We start from the raw sequence: 21,700 nt of genomic DNA, 5'->3' as shown, positions 1-21,700 counted from the left end.
GGTATTAAATTCAATTTTTTCTTACTTAAAAGGAAAAAGAATGTTTAGTAATTGTTAATTTGTCACTGTTCTCTATGCTCTCTATACATAGCTTTCGGTGGTGGTGCTTTTCGGTATTCTCCTTCAATCTACATTCCCCCCTTTCTCTTCTCCTCCCTTCCCTTCTCCTTCACATTTCTCTTTAATACCAACTGCAATTTGGCTTCTTCCTCTCTTTTCCGTTCCGTTTCACTGGGAATGCGTTCCGGTAGGTAATTATTTCTCTTCTCCAGCAAAAAAAGGTCTTCATGTCTTTGTTGTTGTCTTCCTGGATTGTAATTATTATAATTAATCCTCGTACTTGACGAATTGTTTATGGGGAAATTTTTGTTTCTTTTTGTTCATCATTGAATTTGCCTGTCTTTCTTGAATGAACTTTTTTTAAAAAAAATTTTAGTAGGAATTTTATTTTATTTAATCTCTATTTTACTTATCAAGAACATAAAATTTCACTAGAATTATCCCTTTTCTTTCCTTCTTTATGATTTATAATTTTCTTTCTTTGGAAGGTTGCTGGGTTTTGTTGTTGGGAGATTTGTTTTTATTCTCATTTTAGCAAAGTATGGTTTAACAAAGAAACAATCAATTATGCCATGCTAAAATTACTATGAAATAAATAATTCGCATCAATTAAACTGTATTGGGTTGATTTAATCTGATTACTTATAGTACAAAAATTCTTTGTCTTAGTCAAATGAGTCCTTAATCTGACGACTGAGAAGGGCAATAGGTTGTTGTTACTTACAACTAATTCTTTGTCCCCTTTTTCTATATTTAGAAAATTATTGCTTGAAACTTTTCTTTTTCTGTTATGTTACAATTAAAATGTTATTGTCAATCAATTAAATGCTTGATGTTAGGCTTCTTATTCTTGTTAAATCGTGGAGCCTTTGCACCAGCTATACTGTTTCTTAGCTACTACTCAAATGTGATTGCTACCATAATAATTTGTTTGCTTTTTGACTTGTAGGAAATTTATGGGCTGAGTTAGGCATTTCATGGGAGTGATAGAAGATACCGAACCACCCTTGAAACGTGTGAAAGGGCCCTTGGACGAATCAAAGAGCTCGCCAGAGGATCATTTGACTGCAGAACCTGTTTCTTGCTCTTTGGGAGCCCAGATGGCTAGGCCTCTAACCTCCCAAGGGGATGGGGAAACAATAGGTTCAAAAGGTGTTATCAAAAAGGCTGAATTTATTAAACTTATAACTAGGGCATTGTACTCGCTTGGTTATGACAAAAGTGGTGCCCTTCTAGAGGAGGAGTCTGGAATACCGTTGCATTCTCCAGTGGTTAATTTGTTTATGCAGCAAGTGACAGATGGGAAGTGGGATGATAGTGTTGCCACATTGCATATGATTGGTGTCTCAGATGAAACAATTGTGAAATCAGCATCTTTCTTGATATTGGAACAGAAGTTCCTTGAACTTCTGAAAATGGAAAACGTCACTGCTGCATTGGATACGCTAAGGAAAGAGATTGTGCCTCTTCGTATCAATATGAACCGGGTTCATGAGCTTGCTGCCTGTATCATCTCTCCTTTGCAATGTGTAAGACTTGGGATTTCTGGTCAAGATAGTGAGGGGACGAAGTCAAGGGCAAAGATTCTGGAAAAACTACAAAAGTTGCTTCCTGCCGCAGTTATGATTCCTGAAAAAAGGTTAGAACATCTTGTTGAAAGGGCACTTGATGTTCAACGAGGGGCTTGTGCGTTCCATAATGCCTCAGATAGTGATCTTTCTTTGTACTCAGATCATTATTGTGGGAAAAGTCAGATTCCTTCCCAGACATTGCAGGTTAGAGTTTTTCAAGTTGATGGTAATTTAATTTGCTGCCTTTGCACTCCTTATAGCTGCCCTTTCTCTTCGCAGAATAAATTGGACTTCAGCTTTTGGGTCTAGGGTGTAATATATTCTGGTTACTGATCTAGCAAGCTCTAGCATGTGGAAATAGTTATTTGTGTTGGTTCATGGTATTATGCTGTAGAGAATTTGCCCCTTTTGATTAGGAGTGCAGCTATGTTCAGCACTAATCTTTTTATTCTTTCCGTGTTTTTACTCTTGCTGTTAATTTCAACTTGGTTTTATGATCAAGAGACTTATATGTTTTTTTTTTTAAATTTTTGCTTCTGTTCTAATACCTCATATCGTCTCTCATAATGCATACTGTGGATTTGATTCTCATTAACTAACAAAAGAATGCCAGTGTGAAAATTTTCTGTTTATATAAATGAAATAGATACTACAAGCGCACAATGATGAAGTTTGGTTTTTGCAATTCTCACACAATGGCAAATATTTGGCCTCATCATCCAAGGATCAGTTGGCAATTATATGGGAGGTAATCTATTTCTTTATAACTGGCTTTGCCTTGACCTTTCATATCCTATTCCAAGGTTCTTATGTTTTAGGCAGCACTCATTTGTGGGATTCTGCCCTTATGTGCCCTGTTGCTCCCTTTTTGTCAGAAGTTGTAATTGTTGTATGCTAAAGAAGAAACATGGATAAGATCAAATGATATGTGCTAGAGTTTGCATATTGGTTAATTTTTTATGATTCAGTGACAATAAATAATTTATGACTGAACAATGTTGGGCATAGACAGACACCTTGTGCTATGCAACGTCAATGGTTCCCATGTTATTGGATTTGAAATAATTAGCTGTAAATATTCATATTTCTTTTGCATATTGACATGCAAATTTTTATGTCTGTCATTTTCATGGAATGTGTTAGTGTTCCTTGCTGTTGCAGAGGTTTGAACCACTGCTCTTGATCCCATAAATAAGGATTTTAGTGGGTATGGATTGAGCTAGGCTCTCGTAAGCATATTTTGAGGAAATTACGTGTTTTAAAATGAATATATTGAGAGTTCAAAGTTTATATGCAGTATTACCATATCCTACAATTCTGATAATCATGCATGCAACTTCAAACTATCCTCTTTCGATTAATTAATTTATTTCTTTATTCTTTGTTAACTTTTTAGTTTAACGAAAATGGTCAAGGATCTCTGAAGCATACTCTATGCGGCCATCAGAAACCAGTATTAACCGTTTCATGGAGCCCGGATGATAGCCAAATCCTTACTTGTGGACAAGAGGAGGGTATCAGGCGTTGGGATGTCAGTTCTGGGGAATGCCTCCATGTTTATGAAAAATCTGGTGTAGGTTTGATTTCTTGTGGATGGTTTCCTGATGGTAGAGGGATATTTGCGGGGATGACCGACAGGAGCATCTGCCTCTGGGATATGGATGGAAGAGAGCTGGAATGCTGGAAAGGACAGAGGACACTTAAAATTTCGGATATGGCCGTAACTGATGATGGTAAGAGGATCATAAGCATATGCAGAGAATCTGCTATACTATTGCTCGACAGGGAAGCAAAATTTGAGAGACTGATTGAAGAGGTGGACATGATTACTTCATTCTCATTATCAAAAGACAATAAGTTCTTACTGGTCAATCTTATAAACCAAGAAATCCATCTCTGGAGCATAGAAGGTGATCCTAAACTTGTGTCGAAGTACAAAGGTCACAAACGTACCCGATTTGTAATTAGATCTTGTTTTGGCGGTTTGGGGCAAGCTTTTATTGCAAGTGGTAGTGAGGATTCACAGGTACTCTTTTTCATGTCATGAAAAGCTGATTTGATGTTACTATTATCAAAATGTTGCTATCTGCAAAATTTGTTTTCTGTTTATACTTTCACGAGTCAGTTGACTTTGGTGCACATGCATTTGATGGGTAAGTCCAAGAATAGTCTGCTAGTGTCATTTTTTTAGGTGTATGTTTTTCTGTGAACGGCATGATGGTCAGCCTTTTAAATATTCACTCTAGTGGGATCTACATTAACTGTTCTGAGTTTGTTGTGTTTATTATTAAGTAACTAATATTAATTCTAGTTGCTCTCGCTTTTATCATAGATTAAATTGTACCATATGGCACAAGAAGATGTCTTTGCATTAATAATAAAGGTGTATTTTTTCTTGTTGCAGGTGTACATATGGCACAGATGCTCGAGGGAGCTCCTATTGGCACTGCCTGGACATTCTGGAGCTGTTAATTGTGTGAGCTGGAATCCGGCTAACCTTCACATGCTTGCTTCTGCTAGTGATGACCGAACTATTCGAATTTGGGGGTTAGATCACTTTAACTTGAAACACAGAGATCAGAACAATGGTGCCATCCACCACTGTAATGGAAGGAGCTGAAACAATTTGTACGCTGTCAAATAATTCCTCAAGTTGTAGCACCTTCATTGACATTTGTGTAAATTCTACAGTCATTTGCTTCTGTCCTTTAGCATCCAAAAGCAGGCAAAGAGCCAAAGCTATCTGCTATGACACATTTAGCTTGATAACCATTACTTCTCCTTCACGGCCTTTGATCCTGATGTAGGTTATGGCATTGTTAGATTAATTTTCAACTTTATTTCCTTTTTTTTTAGGTTCCGAAAACGCTGGCGTAAAGCATAAAATCTAAAGTAGGATAGATTCTTGGCGTATTGTTGATGGCTTGTTAAAGCTTGAGGTACATTAAATTGTTTCTGAACTTCCATAGCTGCTATAAATTTCCCCTAACTGGTGAGGCTTTTACCCGTAAAAGGACCAAAATAAATATAAGCAGCGTATTCGTTTAAAAGCAGGGATGGTTACAAGGTTTTCATTGGTTGAATGTCGCTAATTGCTGCAAGAAGAACTGTAAAAGAAAGGAAACTTTGTACCGGGATGGTTTAGGCAAACGTTGCAGTGATATACACTGCTAGAATTGGTGAGTATCAAATTGTCTGGAGATTGGGCCAGGTTATTCGAACCCCAGCCCATCTCTAAAGGGCCGAGAACAATTAGCTCCAGTAACTTCGTCTCCTTGACTCCTTGCATCGCTTGTACCTCGTTGAGTCCTGAAACGAAAAGAAATATCAATAATCAAACAAAATTCTTGAAAAAGATCCTTCTGTCGTTCTTCCTTTTGTTGCAAAAGACTGAAGCCGGGAATTCCCTGGAAAGGAAAACGGAAGAGCAATGGGAAGCGCGCCCGCTCAGATTCCAACGAGCTTCGGCCACGAGCTCAGGGCTTGCCTTCGTTGCCGCCTCGTCAAAACCTACGATCAGGTCTTTTTCTGTTTTGAGTTAGGGTTTCCTCTTGCTTTCAACAGTTTCATACTCGAAGAGTTTTATATATTAATTTATGGCTTTTTAAATTTTAGTTTAGAGAATCCGGATGTGAGAACTGCCCATTCTTTAAGATGGATGAGGATCATGAGCGCGTCGTCGATTGCACCACTGCTAATTTCAATGGGTATCTTTCCTTTTTTTTTTTTTCCTTAAAAGGGAAAACCTTTATATTGAATGTAGCTTTTGAATATGCTTTTTCTGATTGGGTTTTTAGGATAATCTCTGTTATGGACCCGACTAGAAGTTGGGCTGCTCGTTGGCTGCGAATTGGTATGTCCAACACTTATTTTGTTCCTGTATATCATTTCAAAGTTTTCTGGTTCTTTTTCTTTGTTGTTGCTGTGGAGAAATATTCCAGTAATTGTTTGGAAGTTTAAAAGCCTTCTTCGATTGCAGAATGGAGGCTAGTATGATTTAGAATTCTGTTGTGATACTTTATGGTGTGAGCTTAATTTACTGTTGTTTTTCATTGTCCATATACAATTGCCTAAAACCTTGAATTTGAAACCTCGTCTCTAGGATGATTGTTGAATTAATCAACTCTCTAGGAATGCTTCTGGACTTTACAAGGCACCAGAGTCTTGAGGCTTCAATGATAGTTTTCACCACAGAATAGTTGATCACTCAACTTCTGTTCTACCTTTTTCCTGCTTTCTGATACGTTTCTTCTTATATCTTTCCTTATTTTAGATGCCTTAAACATTAGAATATTATATCTGATTTTTATACATTTTGGGTTTGTGACATTTTTTTGAATCTATTTCAGGAAGATTTGTCCCCGGTTGTTACACTCTTGCAGTTTCAGAGGCACTTCCAGAGGACTTGCAGGTTTGGTTTCTCTTCCTGAGTGCAATTCACTAATTTTTTTTAATTTCCTTGGAAATATAATGCCAGTTAGCTTATTCCTGCTTACCACTTTTTATGAAAGTAAATGTCAAGAATGGTGAATATGGAACACAATGTGTTATGTGATCTATTTAACTATCTTTATCATTAGGTCTATGATAATATGCAGTTCCTTTTTCCCTTCATTCGTGTGTCATCTCTGGGAACCACTTTGGCATCCATAGATCAGTTCAAAATCTTTTCTTTTCCTATTCAATCTTATTGTTATTTGTATATTTAATTATTAAGGTGATATTATTGATTTGCACTAGAAAATATCTTGTGATGGGAATATAATCTATTCCCTCTTACAAACATTTAATGATTTTTACTAAGATACACAGGTATTGTGAGGTGGACTTTGCTTGAACTGTTCAATCTATCTTTTAAGCCATGCCATGTGCTATAAATTTGATGATTTTGGTGCTGGAAATGAGCAAATGAAAATGAAGATGTTGGCTAAATTTCTGCCCATCCAGCTATCCATTTTTGAATTCTGGTATTTATGATAAAACCAAAAAGAAACTCAGTGGCTATTACTGTTATTTTATCAACTTTCACTGGAAAGCAACTTGTCTATTAAGTGCATATCTACTTCCTCTTGCAACTAGAAAACAACTTGCCTAAAGTTTCAAGTCATTTTCTTCTGTGGTTTATGTATTGTGCACATTGATAGTAGTTGTTTTCCTTCATACAGAATTTATGTGAAGAAGTGCACGTGCAGTATGTGCCACCAAAACGAGTATGAGAGAGAGTCTGGATAACAGTGTGTAAGGTTTGAAAATCTGAATTGCAATGCATTCTACCAGTATTGCCAGTGGTCAAAAGTAACCGTGTGGATATTCTACGAGAACTGAATGTTTTTCCATTGGCTAACAATGAAGTGTAACAGTTTCTGGGTTTGGCTACTCTGTAAAAACACTAGTTATCTACAAGAAATTTTTGTATGAAATTTGTCTCTTGGCATTAAAGTGGACCGACCTGTATAAATTGCTTTTCAGAATTTAGGTGGAAGAAGCATGAAATCTGGCTATTACTTGGTTGTCTACACCAGCAAATTATGTTTCTGAAATTCAAAAAGGTCACAGTACTAAATTTCTAGAAAATCGAAAAGACATGGATGAAAATTTCAGAGCACAACATATTGGAACTTTATTTTAGTGCAATTTTTCGATCTTTCCATTTGAATAGTGGGTACTGAAACGGATTCTGTAGGAAATTTGCAGTTGGAGTTAAAATGGATTGATAAAATTAGTATAGTTAATGTAATTTAGTTACTACTTATATCCTATTAGGTGACCATTTTGAATTGAGTTGAATTGCAGTTTCATGAACTATTGTAATTTTGAGTATGTAGTTGGCCAAGTTTTACCATCGGGTTGAACCTACTCTTAATCAGTCTGTTATAATCTTGTTGAAACTGATTTTGGACAGTATTCTGGACTGAAGACGATTTATAATACTAGTTTATGTTAAAAGGTTTATTAAAAAGTAATGAATGAGAGGCGAATTTCTTGTTTATATTAGAAATTTGTTTATATGATTAAATATCTATTGCAAGATATCCAACCTTAAAATTTTTTATACAAAACCGTTGATGTGATTAGCAGATTATTCTGGTCCGGCTTGGTGGCTGTAAAACGTATTTGAATAAATGGAATGTGCCATTCCAAGGTTTTAATTTTTCTTTTTTTAAAGATTTTAATTTTCAAGTGCAAATAGTAAGAGGCAGAAATGGTGGTGAAGGGTTTGACCAAAAAAACAAAAAGAAAATAAGAAATGGTAGTGAAGACGGGAGACCTACTAGAAGGCGTGGGGAGGCAATGGTCCTTCCACGCCTCTGAAAAGTCCATCTGTTGCTTTTGTCAAAGGGTCGTCCTTCCAAGTTCCAACAGATGTTTTAGTTTTCCCCCCAAACCAAGAAACAGTTTGAAACTTATTGTTGGCTAAAGGGTCAGGACATTTCACCATCAAGGCTACACCAAGAGCCCATTCCGGAGGGGTTAAGGCTTTACCAGAATATTCCCTATTGAATTCAATTATTGAGGGCAAAATAAATCTCAGCTTTTGAGGAAAAGGCATGTGATTAGCGTAGCTGCTGCTGGTCCAATCCCTGATTCCTGAACCTCACCAAAACCTCATCTCCCTATGGCAAAAAAACCTGGTAGGAAACATGTTGGCTTTGTTATCTTTTTCTCTATTAAGTTATATCAAATTAAGCATTATCCGGAATTTTACAGCGAAAAAAACATGAACATCACAAAATTTTAGATGCAGAAGTATGGTCGAATACCGAAAGAAGAAATCGTGGACGAAGGTTGTTGTCAGCATTAATTAATAATTAATAATAATAATAATAATAATAGTAACAGTCATTTTTGGAAGTGGGGTTGGGTTAAACGAGACGAGGAATAATAAAAGGGCCTGAAAAAGAGTGGGCATTGGAGTGGCCCCACCGCAGAGGTCAAAAACGGTGGGGTACGCACACAGACACGAGAAGGGAAAACAAGCAACGGAGACACACCGCTGCCGACCCCTTTTACTATGTGGTTCGGCTCGTACTAGCCCTTCCACTCGCATGATACGATATCGTTGTCTCCCCAATCACGTGCGTGCTCCTTTTTTTTTCCTTTAAATAGTAATTTGAAAACATTTCCTCTAAACTGGAGCCGCTAATTTCCTTGGCATCAATTAGACAGCAGTATATTCGCACCGTTTTAAGAACCTGGCTAATTCAAATCTCCAATGTGCCCATCTACCACGTGTTCGAATTGCTAACTTTCTCATTTTTTTTTCCCAATTTTTCAAAACACTCTCCAATTCTGTCCTGTTACAAAAGGCCACCACCAGCAATACCCGCTGTTCTGTTCTGGTCTCTAACACAGATTCTATCTGTACTCTCTCTCCCTAACTCTTTAACTTGGATTAGTTTGGTAAACCCACGAGCCTCGAGTTGTTCGGTAAGCCCCTCCTCCCTCCCCTTTTACCTCCTATTTATTTATAAAATTATTGATATCTTTGTCTACTTAGCAAATTGTTTTTTTTTTTAGTTTCTGTTTGGGTTTAGTTGCTTGTGGTTTTGCCATAAACGATCTCTATCTGCTGATCTGATATCTCTCCCGAGAGACCAAACTTAACCGCCTCTCTTTCTTACAATCGTAATTCTTTTCTTCCCTTATTCATTTTGTTTTCTGTTTGTCTTTTTTTTTTATTAAATTATTTGCATTTCCTTCAGTTTATGCCATTCATTTTTGTTTTTATTTTCCCCATATCTTGTGCTTTTTTTTCTGTAAATCGCCCTGCTTCTTGGATAGATCTGGTCAATGGAAAATGATTTTTTTCCCCTTTCATTTTAATTTATGTTTTTTTCTTTTTCCCCAATTATTTCTTCAGTTTGCTCAAATTTTAATGTGAACCACTACACCAAATTTTGAACTGTAGAACGTTCTTTTCCCTTTCTTTTATTTATTTTTTATTTTTTAGTTTGAAAAGTAACTTGCTTGATGATTTTGATTGTTGATAATGAGTGCAGATATTTTTGTAAGTAAGTGAGCAGAGCAAAGCAAAGGCAATGGCAAATATAGACATTGATGGCATCTTGAAAGAGCTTCCCAACGATGGCCGTGTCCCCAAAACCAAGATCGTTTGTACTCTGGGGCCCGCTTCGCGGTCCGTGCCAATGATAGAGAAGCTGCTGAGGGCTGGGATGAATGTTGCCCGCTTCAATTTCTCTCATGGCAGCCATGAGTATCATCAAGAGACCTTGAACAATCTCAGGGCTGCTATGCACAATACTGGCATCCTATGCGCCGTCATGCTTGACACCAAGGTCCGTTTTCCTATTATTATCTCCTTGTTTTATGATTTTAGCATTATCTGTATGAAGATGTTTATAAGTGCTTAAGCTTTGTGTTTTTTGTACATTTTGTTTTCTAATTAGAAATATCTTGTGAAAGTAACTTCACTGTGAATGGGAAAAAAAAGGCAAATAATAAATAAGAAAGAAATCCTTTTGAGACATTGGACTTTATTGAGCCCAGAAATTCTTCTGCATTAGTAACCCAATGTGCCCATAATAAACTCAAAATCAAAGATAATGGGTCCCAAGATCTGGATTTTTTTTCCCCTCTTTTAGGTAAAGAGGTTGGCATTGTGTTTGGATGTTGAATTCTTTGTTCTCAGCTCTTCTCACATGTGCATTTTCGTTCTTCATTTAGTAGTTTGTAGTTGACTGTGTTTCGATGTTGCAGGGACCTGAGATTAGAACTGGATTCCTAAAGGACGGCAAACCTGTTCAACTTAAGGAAGGCCAGGAAATTACTGTAACCACTGATTATGATATCAAGGGAGATGAGAAGATGATCTGCATGAGCTACAAAAAGTTGGCTGTTGATCTGAAGCCAGGAAATACCATTTTGTGTGCAGATGGTACAATCACACTAACAGTGTTATCCTGTGATCCTGCTGGTGGGACTGTGAGATGCCGATGTGAAAATACTGCAATGATTGGTGAGAGAAAAAATGTCAACCTTCCTGGTATTGTGGTGGATCTTCCAACGCTCACTGAGAAGGATAAGGAAGACATCTTGGGATGGGGAGTTCCCAACAATATTGATATGATCGCTCTTTCATTTGTACGCAAAGGGTCTGATCTTGTTAATGTCCGTAAGGTCCTTGGTCCCCATGCAAAGCAGATACAATTGATGTCGAAGGTATGTTGATCTTTTTCACTTTTGAATCATGATTAATAATGAGATTTTATGTGTATTCTTTATGCAATTTAATTGTTAATGGTTAGAGGTTTCCTTGTGGATGCTGCTGTTCTTAATCTTATTCAAGCAGAGTAGGGCCTTCCATTCTTCTAGAAAATAATTACTGCTTGATCACACAGATTATGATATTTAGACCTAATTACAACTTGAATGCAGTTAGTGCCAGCTTTGCTGTTGTTCTGCATGCCCAGAAGCATATGAGTTTCATCGGTTATGATGAGTCTTCTTGCTTTCTTTGTATCTGTTTTTAGACTGATGACTGATATGGCTATTGTGATTCCTTTAGGTTGAGAACCAGGAAGGTGTCATCAACTTTGATGAGATCCTGCGTGAGACTGATGCATTTATGGTTGCTCGTGGTGATCTTGGAATGGAGATTCCAGTGGAGAAGATCTTTCTAGCACAAAAGATGATGATATACAAGTGTAATCTTGCAGGCAAGCCTGTTGTTACTGCCACTCAAATGCTTGAATCTATGATTAAGTCTCCAAGGCCAACCCGTGCTGAAGCTACTGATGTCGCTAATGCTGTCCTTGATGGCACTGATTGTGTCATGCTTAGTGGTGAGAGTGCAGCTGGGTCCTACCCAGAGCTTGCTGTGAAGATTATGGCTCGAATTTGCAATGAGGCAGAATCCTCCCTTGACTATGGAGCAATCTTCAAAGAAATGATTCGATCAACACCACTTCCGATGAGCCCGTTGGAAAGTCTTGCATCCTCAGCTGTACGAACAGCTAACAAGGCTAAAGCTAAGCTTATCGTTGTTTTGACACGTGGTGGAACAACAGCCAAATTGGTTGCCAAGTACAGACCAGCTGTCCCTATCCTATCTGTGGTTGTCCCAGTCTTGACAACCGATTCATTTGATTGGACCTGCAGTGACGAAAGGCCAGCAAGACATAGTCTGATATACAGGGGCTTGGTTCCTCTACTGGCAGAAGGCTCAGCCAAGGCAACTGATGCAGAATCTACTGAGGTTATCTTGGAAGCTGCCTTAACATCAGCTACAGAGAAGGGGTTGTGCAAGCCCGGTGATGCTGTTGTTGCACTTCACCGAATTGGTGCTGCTTCTGTTATTAAGATCTGCATAGTGAAATGATGTAAGAGTATGCAGCATCCATTTATCGACTTCAGAGGCGGTTTTTTTTATATTGCTTTTATGATCTTTTATGCTTATGCTAGATCAACTTTTTATTAAAGGATTCAGCTACTTCCCTGATGTCCTGAGCTATGATACAGGATACTATTTTGTCAATCTGCCTAATTTCCCTTATGATATCTTGCTAGTTGATGTTATAATGAATTTCAATATTTTATCATGCTTCATGCGGTCTGGTATGAAAATAACAAGCAGGGGGTCCCTGGATACCGTTTTATTCCTGTTTATGGTTTGATTTATTTATTTGTATAAATAGATTTTCATCTAACTTGAAGGTTCATACCATTTCTTCAGCGAGACAGTGTCATTCATCGAAAACCAATCACCCATCCTTGTAGGTTATATGAAGCTGTATTTGGAAGACGGTTTTGTGAAGCTCAAATTTGACAGTTTTTGTTCATCTCAGAGAAATCTCCAAGAATAATCCCAAACCAATAGCAAGCAAATGGAATCCAAATAATTTGATTTGGTTTGGGTTTTACTTAATGGATCTGAAAATTCTTAACTCTTTTGGGCTTTAGGATTTGCCTGGGTCTTCTGGACTTCTCATATTTGGTCCAAGGGACGACGGCATGAAATAGCGGGGGCATGCCTGCCATTCCGTACTACGTTTTCTCACGTGTGTGAGTTTATTTTCCTCTCTTTTTTTTTTCGTTTTTCTTTCTTTGGTCCACTTGTGATCGAAGTAGATTTTCTTGTATATTTCTGTTGACAAAATGGCGAAAGAGAGAGTAATAAACTGATGCACACCTCACCAGGCCACCGACAAACAAATTGTATTCAACTTCATGTCACATTTTGGGGAGACATTGTTTCCTTTTTTATCAAAATTCCTTTCCTCCTTTTCCACTCCCTCTTGGTTTTTTACTGACACATTTGTTCAGTTATTTCCTGATTCTACCACAACTGTTTCTCATGAGCTTACTCTTATTCTCGCTCCTACTCTTGTCTCCGTAGAATCTAAGTTGGTTATTGATACTATACTGGTTCCTAAAGATAAAGTATGGACAGAACTAAAGTTGCTGTAAAAAGCAACAAACCAGAGAAGGAATTTTAAAGAAGAACAGAAATTGTTCTGATGAAGGCACACTTTATTCATACTAGACACCCTTATTTATACACAAAAAAGATAGTTACATGCATAACACTTGTCAAGACATGGATTCAAGTGTTAAGGCATGGATTACAAGTGTTAAAAGGAAGTTTAAAATAATTTACTACAAGTAACTACATGTCTAAATCCAAATAACTAGCAACTGCATGTCTTTATCCAAATAATCAACAACTGCATATACACGGACACCAAGCCATGCAAGTATTATTCTTAACACCCTTCCTTAATGCTTGTATTTTTCACCATAAGTATTTCTCGATTATGTTCAAACTTAGCCTTAGAAAGAGGCTTAGTCATAATGTCAGCAGCTTGATCATCAGATGAGCTATATTGTACAAGAATTTCACCTTTCTTTTGTGCATCCCTCAAGGCATGATATTTTACATGAATGTGTTTAGTTCTCCCATGGAAAACTAGATTTTGTGCTATTGATATGGCAGATTTGTTGTCAACAAACACTTTTGTAGGATTCATCAATGGCATTCCAAGATCAAGTAGAATTTTTCTCAACCATATCCCTTGGTTTGCGGCTGCAGTAGCTGCTACGTACTCTGCTTCTGCTGAGGATTGTGCCACTGATTCTTGCTTGTGTGAATTCCATGAAAACACTCTATTCCCAAGAGTAAATACATATCCAAAGGTACTTTTGGCATCATCAATGCTACCTCCCCAATCACTATCAAAAAATCCTACAAGTTTAGTGGTTTTAGCTTGTATGAATGCAACACCATAGCTTGCTGTACCTTTTAGATACCTCAAAATCCTTTTGGCTGCTGTGAGATGTGATTGACATGGCTGTTGCATGAATCGTGACAAGTAACTGACAGCAAACATAAGTTCTGGTCGAGTAGAACATAATAAGAAAAGGCAACCAATTAAACTTCTATATTCACTGGGATTGTAGAGCTTGTTACTTAAGTTGATTGACAATTTCTCTTTTGCATTCAAAGGAGTTTCAGTTGTCTTGCAATTGTTCATGTTGAATCGTTTCAACACCTCTGTTATGTAGTTTTGTTGAGTCAGGTGAATACCACTTCTTGTTTGTGACACTTCAAGTCCCAGAAAATAAGTCATCAAACCCAAATATGACATGTTGAATTCTTTCTCCATTTATGTTTTAAGTTTAGCAATACCTTTTGTATTTGCACCTGTTATCAAAAGATCATCAACATATAATGATACAATTAGAGAGTTGGCAGTACCTCCTTCCATCACATATAATGTGGCCTCATTCAAACTTTTGTGAAACCCCTGATTCTGCAAGTAAGAGTCAATCCTACTATTCCATGCACGTGGTGCTTGCTTTAACCCATATAAGGCTTTATGTAGCCTATATACTTTGTCTTTATCAACTTCTACTTCAAATCCCATGGGTTGTTCCACATATATTTCTTCATTTAGTCTGCCATTTAAAAATGCAAACTTAACATCTAGATGAAAGACTTTCCAACCATGAGCAGCTGACAGTACAAAGAGAAGCCTGATAGTATCCAACCTTGCTACAAGAGCAAAAGTATCAAAATAATCTACTCCTGGCATTTGAGAAAAACCCTTTGCATCAAGCCTTGCTTTGCATTTATTTAGAGAACCATCTGCATTCATCTTTTTCTTAAAGATCCATTTCACGCCAATCACTTATCTATGTTTTGGTCGATCAACAAGAGTCCAAGTCTTGTTTTTCTCAATCATTGCAATTTCTTCTCTTATAACGGATCTCCATTCTTTGTGAAGTGCAGCTTCATCAAATGAGGTAGGTTCTGCTATTGCAACTTGACATCTGTTGTATATGTCTTGAATAGTGCGAGATCCTCGTACAAGTGTTTCATCAAGATCAAGTTCACCACCATCATCATTCTAACTTTGAACAGCATTATTTGATTCTTTGACTTGCTTCTCATTCCAATCCCAGCTAAGTTCTTCATTGAACGTGACATCTCTGCTAATGGAAATCTTACCAGAGTCAATTTGATATATGCGGTAGGCTTTTGATTGTAGACTGTACCCTACAAATATTCATTTCACTGCCTTTGACTGTAATTTATCTCTTAGCACATCAGGAACATGTTGATAACAAATGCACCCAAAAACACGTAGATGACTTACTGATGGCTTTTTTTCGAACCAAGCTTCATATGAAGTCACAATTCTCAAGGCTCTTGTGGAAAGAATGTTCAGCAAGTATACAGTTGTATTGGCTGCTTCCGCCCAAAAACTCTTTGGTAGCTCCTTTTCAAATAAAAGACACCTAGTCATTTATATTATAATTCTATTTTTCCTTTCACTAACTCCGTTCTGTTGAGGAGTGTAAGGAGCTGTGAGTTGATGTTAAATCCCTTCCTTCTCAAGATATTGAGAAAATTCTAAAGACTCGTACTCTCCACCATTGTCAGATCTCAGAATTTTAATTTTCCTCCCAGATTCTTGTTCAACTCTAGCCTTGAACTTCAAAAAGAGATTAAACACTTCAAATTTATGTTTCATCAAATAAATCCAACACATTTTGGAAGCATCATCAATGAAGATTAGAAAAAACTTGCTTCCATTTAGAGATTCTTCACTCATAGGACCTCCAATGTCAGTGTGAACAAGTTCAAGCTTCATGGTTGCTCTACTTGATTGAGCAGATGGAAATGGCTTCCTAGCAGATTTCCTAAACTGACATGTACTACAAACTTGATTTGATTTAGTTAAGGAAGACAAATTCTCCATCAAGCCTGACTTGCTAGCATGTACCAAGGAACCAAGATTACAATGTCCAAACCGTTTATGCCAAAGTGTTGTCATATTCGGTTTTACCTCAGAGGCTGGACAACAAACATCTTCCAAATTTACAGGAAAACATTTCCTTTTCATGGGAACATTCATAACAAACTCACCCGATGAATCATACACAGTACATGATTTATCTTTAAAAAGTAAGACATACCCATCATCCATCATTTGGCCTACACTTAGTAGATTTTGAGCAATATCAAGAACAAGCAACACTTCTTTGACATACCTGCTTCCCAGGGAAGTTTGAATGTTGATTGTACCTTTCCTTACTGCATATAGATATTTGCCATCACCAATTTCAACACTAGATTGATACAGAGTATCAAGTTCAGTAAAGATTTCTTTGTTGGGGGTCATGTGATTTAAACAACCATTGTCCAACAACCATTGATTTGAGTCAACTACCTTGGGTCGTGTCAAGATCATAAACAACTGCTCTTCGGCAACATCATCATTCTCATTTGTTTGTGATGCCTTATCATGCTTCTCTGGTTTATTTTTACATACCTTCTCAATGTGACCCAATTGATTGCATGCACGACACCTGACACTCGGTCTAAACCAGCAGTAGGCCTTTGAATGATTTCTTTTCTTGCAGTGAAAGCACATCTGAAACTTGTTCTTTTTCCCATGAGTTTTGTTATATTGAACCCTTTCTTTTTCTTTCTCCTTCTGATCACCTGAGCCTTTTTTTATTCTTGACTCACCTCCTGCTTTTCCTTTCATCTTTACAAATAAAGCGTTTTCATATGTATTATCACTTCGCATTGCTCTCCTTTGCTCTGCGGCTTGGAGTGCATTTACTACATCAGTAAAAGTCAAGGTTGAGAGGTCCTTTGACCCTTTTAATGATGTAATTGTAGATTCAAATTTTTTTGATAGAGACACAAGAACTTTTTGGACTACACGGCTTTCAGAAAGATTCTCTCCCAACAGCCGCACCTAGTTCACCACTCGCATGATTTTGTTAATGTAGTCTTTAACATTTTCAGTATCCTTCATTCTCAAAGTCTCAAATTCCCTCAATAAATTCATTACCTGCATCTGCTTTGTCCTTTCTGAGCCTTGGAATTATTCCTTCAGTTTGTCCCATGCCTCTTTTGCTGATTTGGCTCCCACTATTCTTGTAAATACAGCATCCGAAACAGCCCCATGGATACATGCCAGCGCTCTGTAGCACTTAGCAACTTCCTCACTATGTTGTTTAATTTGTGCGAGGGTTGCATTTTCTCTCAAGATAAGTACTTCACCTCCAGATTCTATGACATCCCAAAGATCGTAACCACGAAGATAGGCTTCCATCTTAACTGACCAAATTGCATAATTCTCTCCATTGAAGTTTGGTGGAGATTGATGACTAAGAATATTGCTGGAGGCCATTTTGTATGAAGATGGTTTTCTTAAGGTTTCGGGAAATGAATTTGTTTTAATTGTCTTACAAACACAGCCCTTAAAGATCAAAATAGACTCTAGATACCATGAAGATAAATTATGGACAGAACTAAAGTTGCTGTATGAAGCAACAAACCAGAGAAGGAATTTTAAAGAAGAACAGAAATTGTTCTGATGAAGGCACACTTTATTCATACTAGACACCTCTATTTATACACAAAAAAGGTAGTTACATGCATAACACTTGTCAAGACATGGATTCAAGTGTTGAGGCATGGATTACAAGTGTTAAAAGGATGTTTAAAACAGTTTACTACAAGTAACTGCATGTCTAAATCCAAATAACCAGCAACTGCATGTCTTTATCCAAATAATCAACAACTGCATATACACGGACACCAAGCCATGCAAATATTATTCTTAACAGTTCCAACCCTTCGTTGTTCAACCCGAGTGAAACAAACTCCTCATTATCTCCACAATTATCATTGTTTCTGTTCTGTTTGTAACCTTGGATGAGCCTCAGTCTTATCATTCGCAACAAGTTATAGATGACGAGCTTCAAGCTCTTGAGAAAAACTTATATTTGGGATTTAGTCGACTTGTCTTCTAACAAAACTTCTATTGATTTAAAATGAGTTTATAAAATCAAAACCCACTCAGATGGATCTATTCAATATTATAAAACTCGTTTGGTGGCTAAGGATTATACTCAAGAATATGGGATAGACTATAAATTAAGAAACTTTTGCTCTTGTAGCTTGTAAATTATGAAATTTAGTTTCATTATTTCTCAATTTGGTTTTATTTTTAGCTTTCATGATTCTACATTTTTTATTTGGCGTACTACTCATTACATTGTTTTTTTCTTCTCTATGTAGATTATATGATCATCACCGGTGATGATACAACATGTATTGCAAAATTACAACAGTTTCTTGTACAACAATTTGAAATGTAAGATCTTGGTTCCCTTTGTTATTTTTTAGAACTAGAGGTTTCCTCCGATGCTATCTTTCTCAAACTAAGGATGCATCTGATTTACTTTCTCGAGCTGACATTATCGATAGCTAAACTTACTTTGATGGATAGAACTCGTCTTCCTAATCTTACTTTATATCACCGACTCATTAAAAGTCCGGTTTGTCTCATAATGACTCAATTTGATATTGCTTACGTTGTTCATCTAGTCAATTAATTTATGGCTGCGTTTGTCTCATTTTTCAGTAGTTCCTCATGTTCTTTCTTATGTTAAAGGCACATTCTTGTTATGGACTTCACTTCTCAGTTCATTCTTCTCTAGTTTTATGTAGGTATTCTAATGTTGATTAGGTAAGTGACTCTATCAATCATCGTTTTACAAATAGTTATTGTTTCTTTTTAGACTATTTTCTCATTTCTTGGCGTAGCAAGAAACAAATAATTACTGCCCGCTCTAGTACTGAATCAGATCTTGCTATTGTGGAGGCTACTTCAGAGTTAATATAGACTAGAGGATATGGGCATTGCACACTCTTTTGCCACTGTACTTCATTGATAGAAGTGCTGTACAGATTACTTATCATGCCATGATGTGTTTCATAAATGGGCCAAGCACATTGAGATTGATGGTCACCTTCATGTTATCGTGTGACTGGAGGACTCTTCATTTGACTTTGATGTTTTCTTTCAAAACTTAGTTTCTACACTCAATATTTATCAAATCATTTGAAAGGGTGTTAAGATAATTGTATAAATTCATTGATATCATTAAAATACAATATTATTAGTTGGTTAGGTCGTTAATTAGAGTTAAAATATGAATAGTATATATATATATATATTATTTAATTCTATATTTGATATATTGTCAAGTCATGAGATAGTGTCACCTCATTAAAAAATAAATATAAATTTTTTAAAAACTTAAAAATAAATATTATCAATTTTCTTTAAAAAGATAAAAATAATTGTTTATCTCTTTTTAACTCTCTCTCTCTCATCCAATCTCATCATCTTCTTCTCTTCTTTTTTGCCCATTATCAACAATAAAAACCTAAATATATTAATTGTTGTTATAATTAAACTCAAACTCTATCAAAACTTGAAAGAAAAAGCTAGTGTTGTAGTCATTCATAATTAGCTCGTAAATTTCAATTGGTTACTCTTCATTTTCATGTTGGAATAGATTTTGTTAAGCAAAAGTAGACACAAAATATTGTGAAACTGTTACATTGAGACTTGATACTATTATCTAACAGAAAGATAAAAGAGCCATCAGAAAAATCAAGAAGAAAAACTAATGATTAATTTTCAATGGAAGGAAATTATGAAAAATTAACAACTATTAAGCTTACTTTGACTTTGGTTCTTTTGGTGTTTTTAGTAAGTAGTTGATATTTTGGATGTAGTATTTACAAGAAAACGACTTTAGTTCAATTTTAGTTCTTTAGGTTTATCTTTGAAAATGAATTTTAATTAGTTGTATTTTTTTTATTTTTAATTTTGGATCAATTTTTCTTGTTGATTTTCTGATAACTTTTTTATCTTTGGATTAAACAACAATATCAAGTATCAATGTTTCAATACATTTTGTATTTGCTTTGCTTTACAAAATCTATTCCAATGTGAAAATTAAGAGTTATCAATAAAATTTACTAAGTTGATTATAAACAATTATAAACACTAGCTCTCTCATTCAAGTTTTGATAGAGTTTGAGTTTAATTATAGCAACAATCCCTAGATTTAGGTTTCTATTACTGATAATGGACAAAAAAAAGAGAGAAGAAAATGAGATTAGGTGGGAGAGAGTTGGAGAGAGATAAAAAATTATTTTTTTAATTTTTTAAAATATTTTTAAAAATTAAAAATATTTATTTTTATATCTATTTAAAAATTATATTTATTTTTTAGATGAAATGACACTATCTTATAACTTAACAGTGTACAGTGCATCAAATATAATCTCATTCATGTAGCATCACAGTACCAGATTTCTTATCTTATAAAGTAATTTCAGATCTTGACAATGCAATTTTTGTCCACTTTGAACGATTGTTGAAGGAAGAAAGAACCAAACCCATTTTAGGTCGAAGAAGCCCGAATTTATTTTTTTATTTTTATTTTTTTTGGAATTTACTTTGTTTTTTATAGACCACGTTACCTTCATGTGTCTAAAGATTGCGGTGTTTCCACAATGTAAACGGAAATATTACAAGGTCAACATATTTGAAAATGAGGGAATAAATTAATTTATTTCTCGAAAATCACGAAATATCTTTTTGTAATTTATCCAATCCAAAATTACGCTCGTAGATTATTTAATGGATTTGGATAACAGGTGATGATCCTTTAGGAATTATTCACATATCATTTTCCTGAAAACCCAAAACAAAGGATAAAACATGCATGCGGTTGGAGCATTACATCATTAAAGGGAAGGACTTACTTATCTTATTTATTTATTTTCAGCTACATCTCCACATCTCATCTTGAATTAAAAGGACTTACTCTTATAGTTTTGATAATATTAAAAGATGGACCAAATAGCTGGCAAATACTGACCCATATCTTCCCAGAAAGATACGGATCAGGGAGTCTCTGTTCCTTGGAGTCATGAAACTTCTACTTGCACCCTTTCCTTCCTTGCCACGTGCTCTTTGTAGCTTTGAAACTAAAGACAAGTCTTTGATTACTGGGGAAAAAAAATGCTTATAAAGAATTGACTTAGGCAATCAATCAACCAGCATGCGTAAAAGCAAAGTGCTTTCAAAAGTGTGGTCACTAATCCATCGGGCATGTGATTTTTCTGCTACAATTATTTGACAGTATCTAAGGGCTAAGGGGATACCCATGTCCTTTGCTGGGTTCCATTGCAGCTTCTTCTGGGTTTTTACAAATGAACCTCAAATAGCTGTGCCACTTTATGCAAGAATCCCATTTTGGCCAAAATTTTTGGGACCAACTCTCAGAATTGTAGGATGATTTTGGTTTTTTTGCTGTGATTTTCCCTTTTGTTATTCAAACAAAATATATATATTTATCACATCCGAACATTTAATTTATTAATTAATATATAATTTTTTAATTAAAAAATAAAATTTAAATCTTTTTTTTTCAATTATAAAATATGTATATATATACATTTGCCAACCTAAAACCCCGTTGTGAACTACAATCATAATTTATACTTTAAAGAAGAAAAAAAACTGAGATTAATAGTGCATAAGTTTTTGTTCAACTCTCTTTTCGTGATATGTGTGTCTATCATTTAAATTGGAATTAGTCCATTTTCAAATAATAATCAAAAAGCATAGCTTGTGGTTGAAATTTGAGCTAAAATTTGGATATATTAGGTAAATAAAGTTAAGGATAAGGCTTTAATCTAAAATTTATATATATTTCCTCAA

At 35.8% G+C, this 21,700-nt stretch overlaps 3 protein-coding genes across 5 annotated transcripts; all 3 read left to right on the top strand.

The window, feature by feature from the left end:
• LOC18608421 (WD repeat-containing protein 26) lies at positions 72-4,541 on the top strand. Of its 2 annotated transcripts, none has more exons than XM_007043110.2 (5): positions 72-251; positions 1,010-1,835; positions 2,278-2,379; positions 3,028-3,657; positions 4,036-4,541. In XM_007043110.2, the coding sequence occupies exons 2-5, from the start codon at positions 1,038-1,040 to the stop codon at positions 4,249-4,251; spliced, it is 1,746 nt and encodes a 581-aa protein (XP_007043172.2). In that variant the 5' UTR covers positions 72-251; positions 1,010-1,037; the 3' UTR covers positions 4,252-4,541. The 2 variants fall into 2 exon arrangements, with proteins under 2 accessions (XP_007043172.2, XP_007043171.2); XM_007043109.2 differs by having other exon boundaries at positions 82-247; positions 4,036-4,337.
• On the top strand, positions 4,891-7,141 carry LOC18608422 (transcription elongation factor SPT4 homolog 1). Its single transcript, XM_007043112.2, has 5 exons — positions 4,891-5,151; positions 5,247-5,338; positions 5,429-5,484; positions 5,981-6,042; positions 6,797-7,141. The coding sequence occupies exons 1-5, from the start codon at positions 5,062-5,064 to the stop codon at positions 6,845-6,847; spliced, it is 351 nt and encodes a 116-aa protein (XP_007043174.1). The 5' UTR covers positions 4,891-5,061; the 3' UTR covers positions 6,848-7,141.
• Positions 8,913-12,251, top strand: LOC18608419 (pyruvate kinase, cytosolic isozyme). 2 transcript variants are annotated; one of them, XM_007043105.2, is made up of 5 exons: positions 8,913-9,059; positions 9,150-9,257; positions 9,632-9,928; positions 10,350-10,811; positions 11,158-12,251. In XM_007043105.2, exons 3-5 carry the CDS (start codon positions 9,671-9,673, stop codon positions 11,968-11,970), a joined length of 1,533 nt encoding a protein of 510 aa, XP_007043167.2. In that variant the 5' UTR covers positions 8,913-9,059; positions 9,150-9,257; positions 9,632-9,670; the 3' UTR covers positions 11,971-12,251. The 2 variants fall into 2 exon arrangements, with proteins under 2 accessions (XP_007043167.2, XP_007043166.2); XM_007043104.2 differs by lacking the exon at positions 9,150-9,257 and having other exon boundaries at positions 8,914-9,059.

The sequence above is a fragment of the Theobroma cacao genome, chromosome 2, assembly GCF_000208745.1.
Source record: "Theobroma cacao cultivar B97-61/B2 chromosome 2, Criollo_cocoa_genome_V2, whole genome shotgun sequence".
Classification (NCBI taxonomy): Eukaryota; Viridiplantae; Streptophyta; class Magnoliopsida; order Malvales; family Malvaceae; genus Theobroma; species Theobroma cacao.
This window is presented reverse-complemented; position numbering and strand designations above follow the sequence as displayed.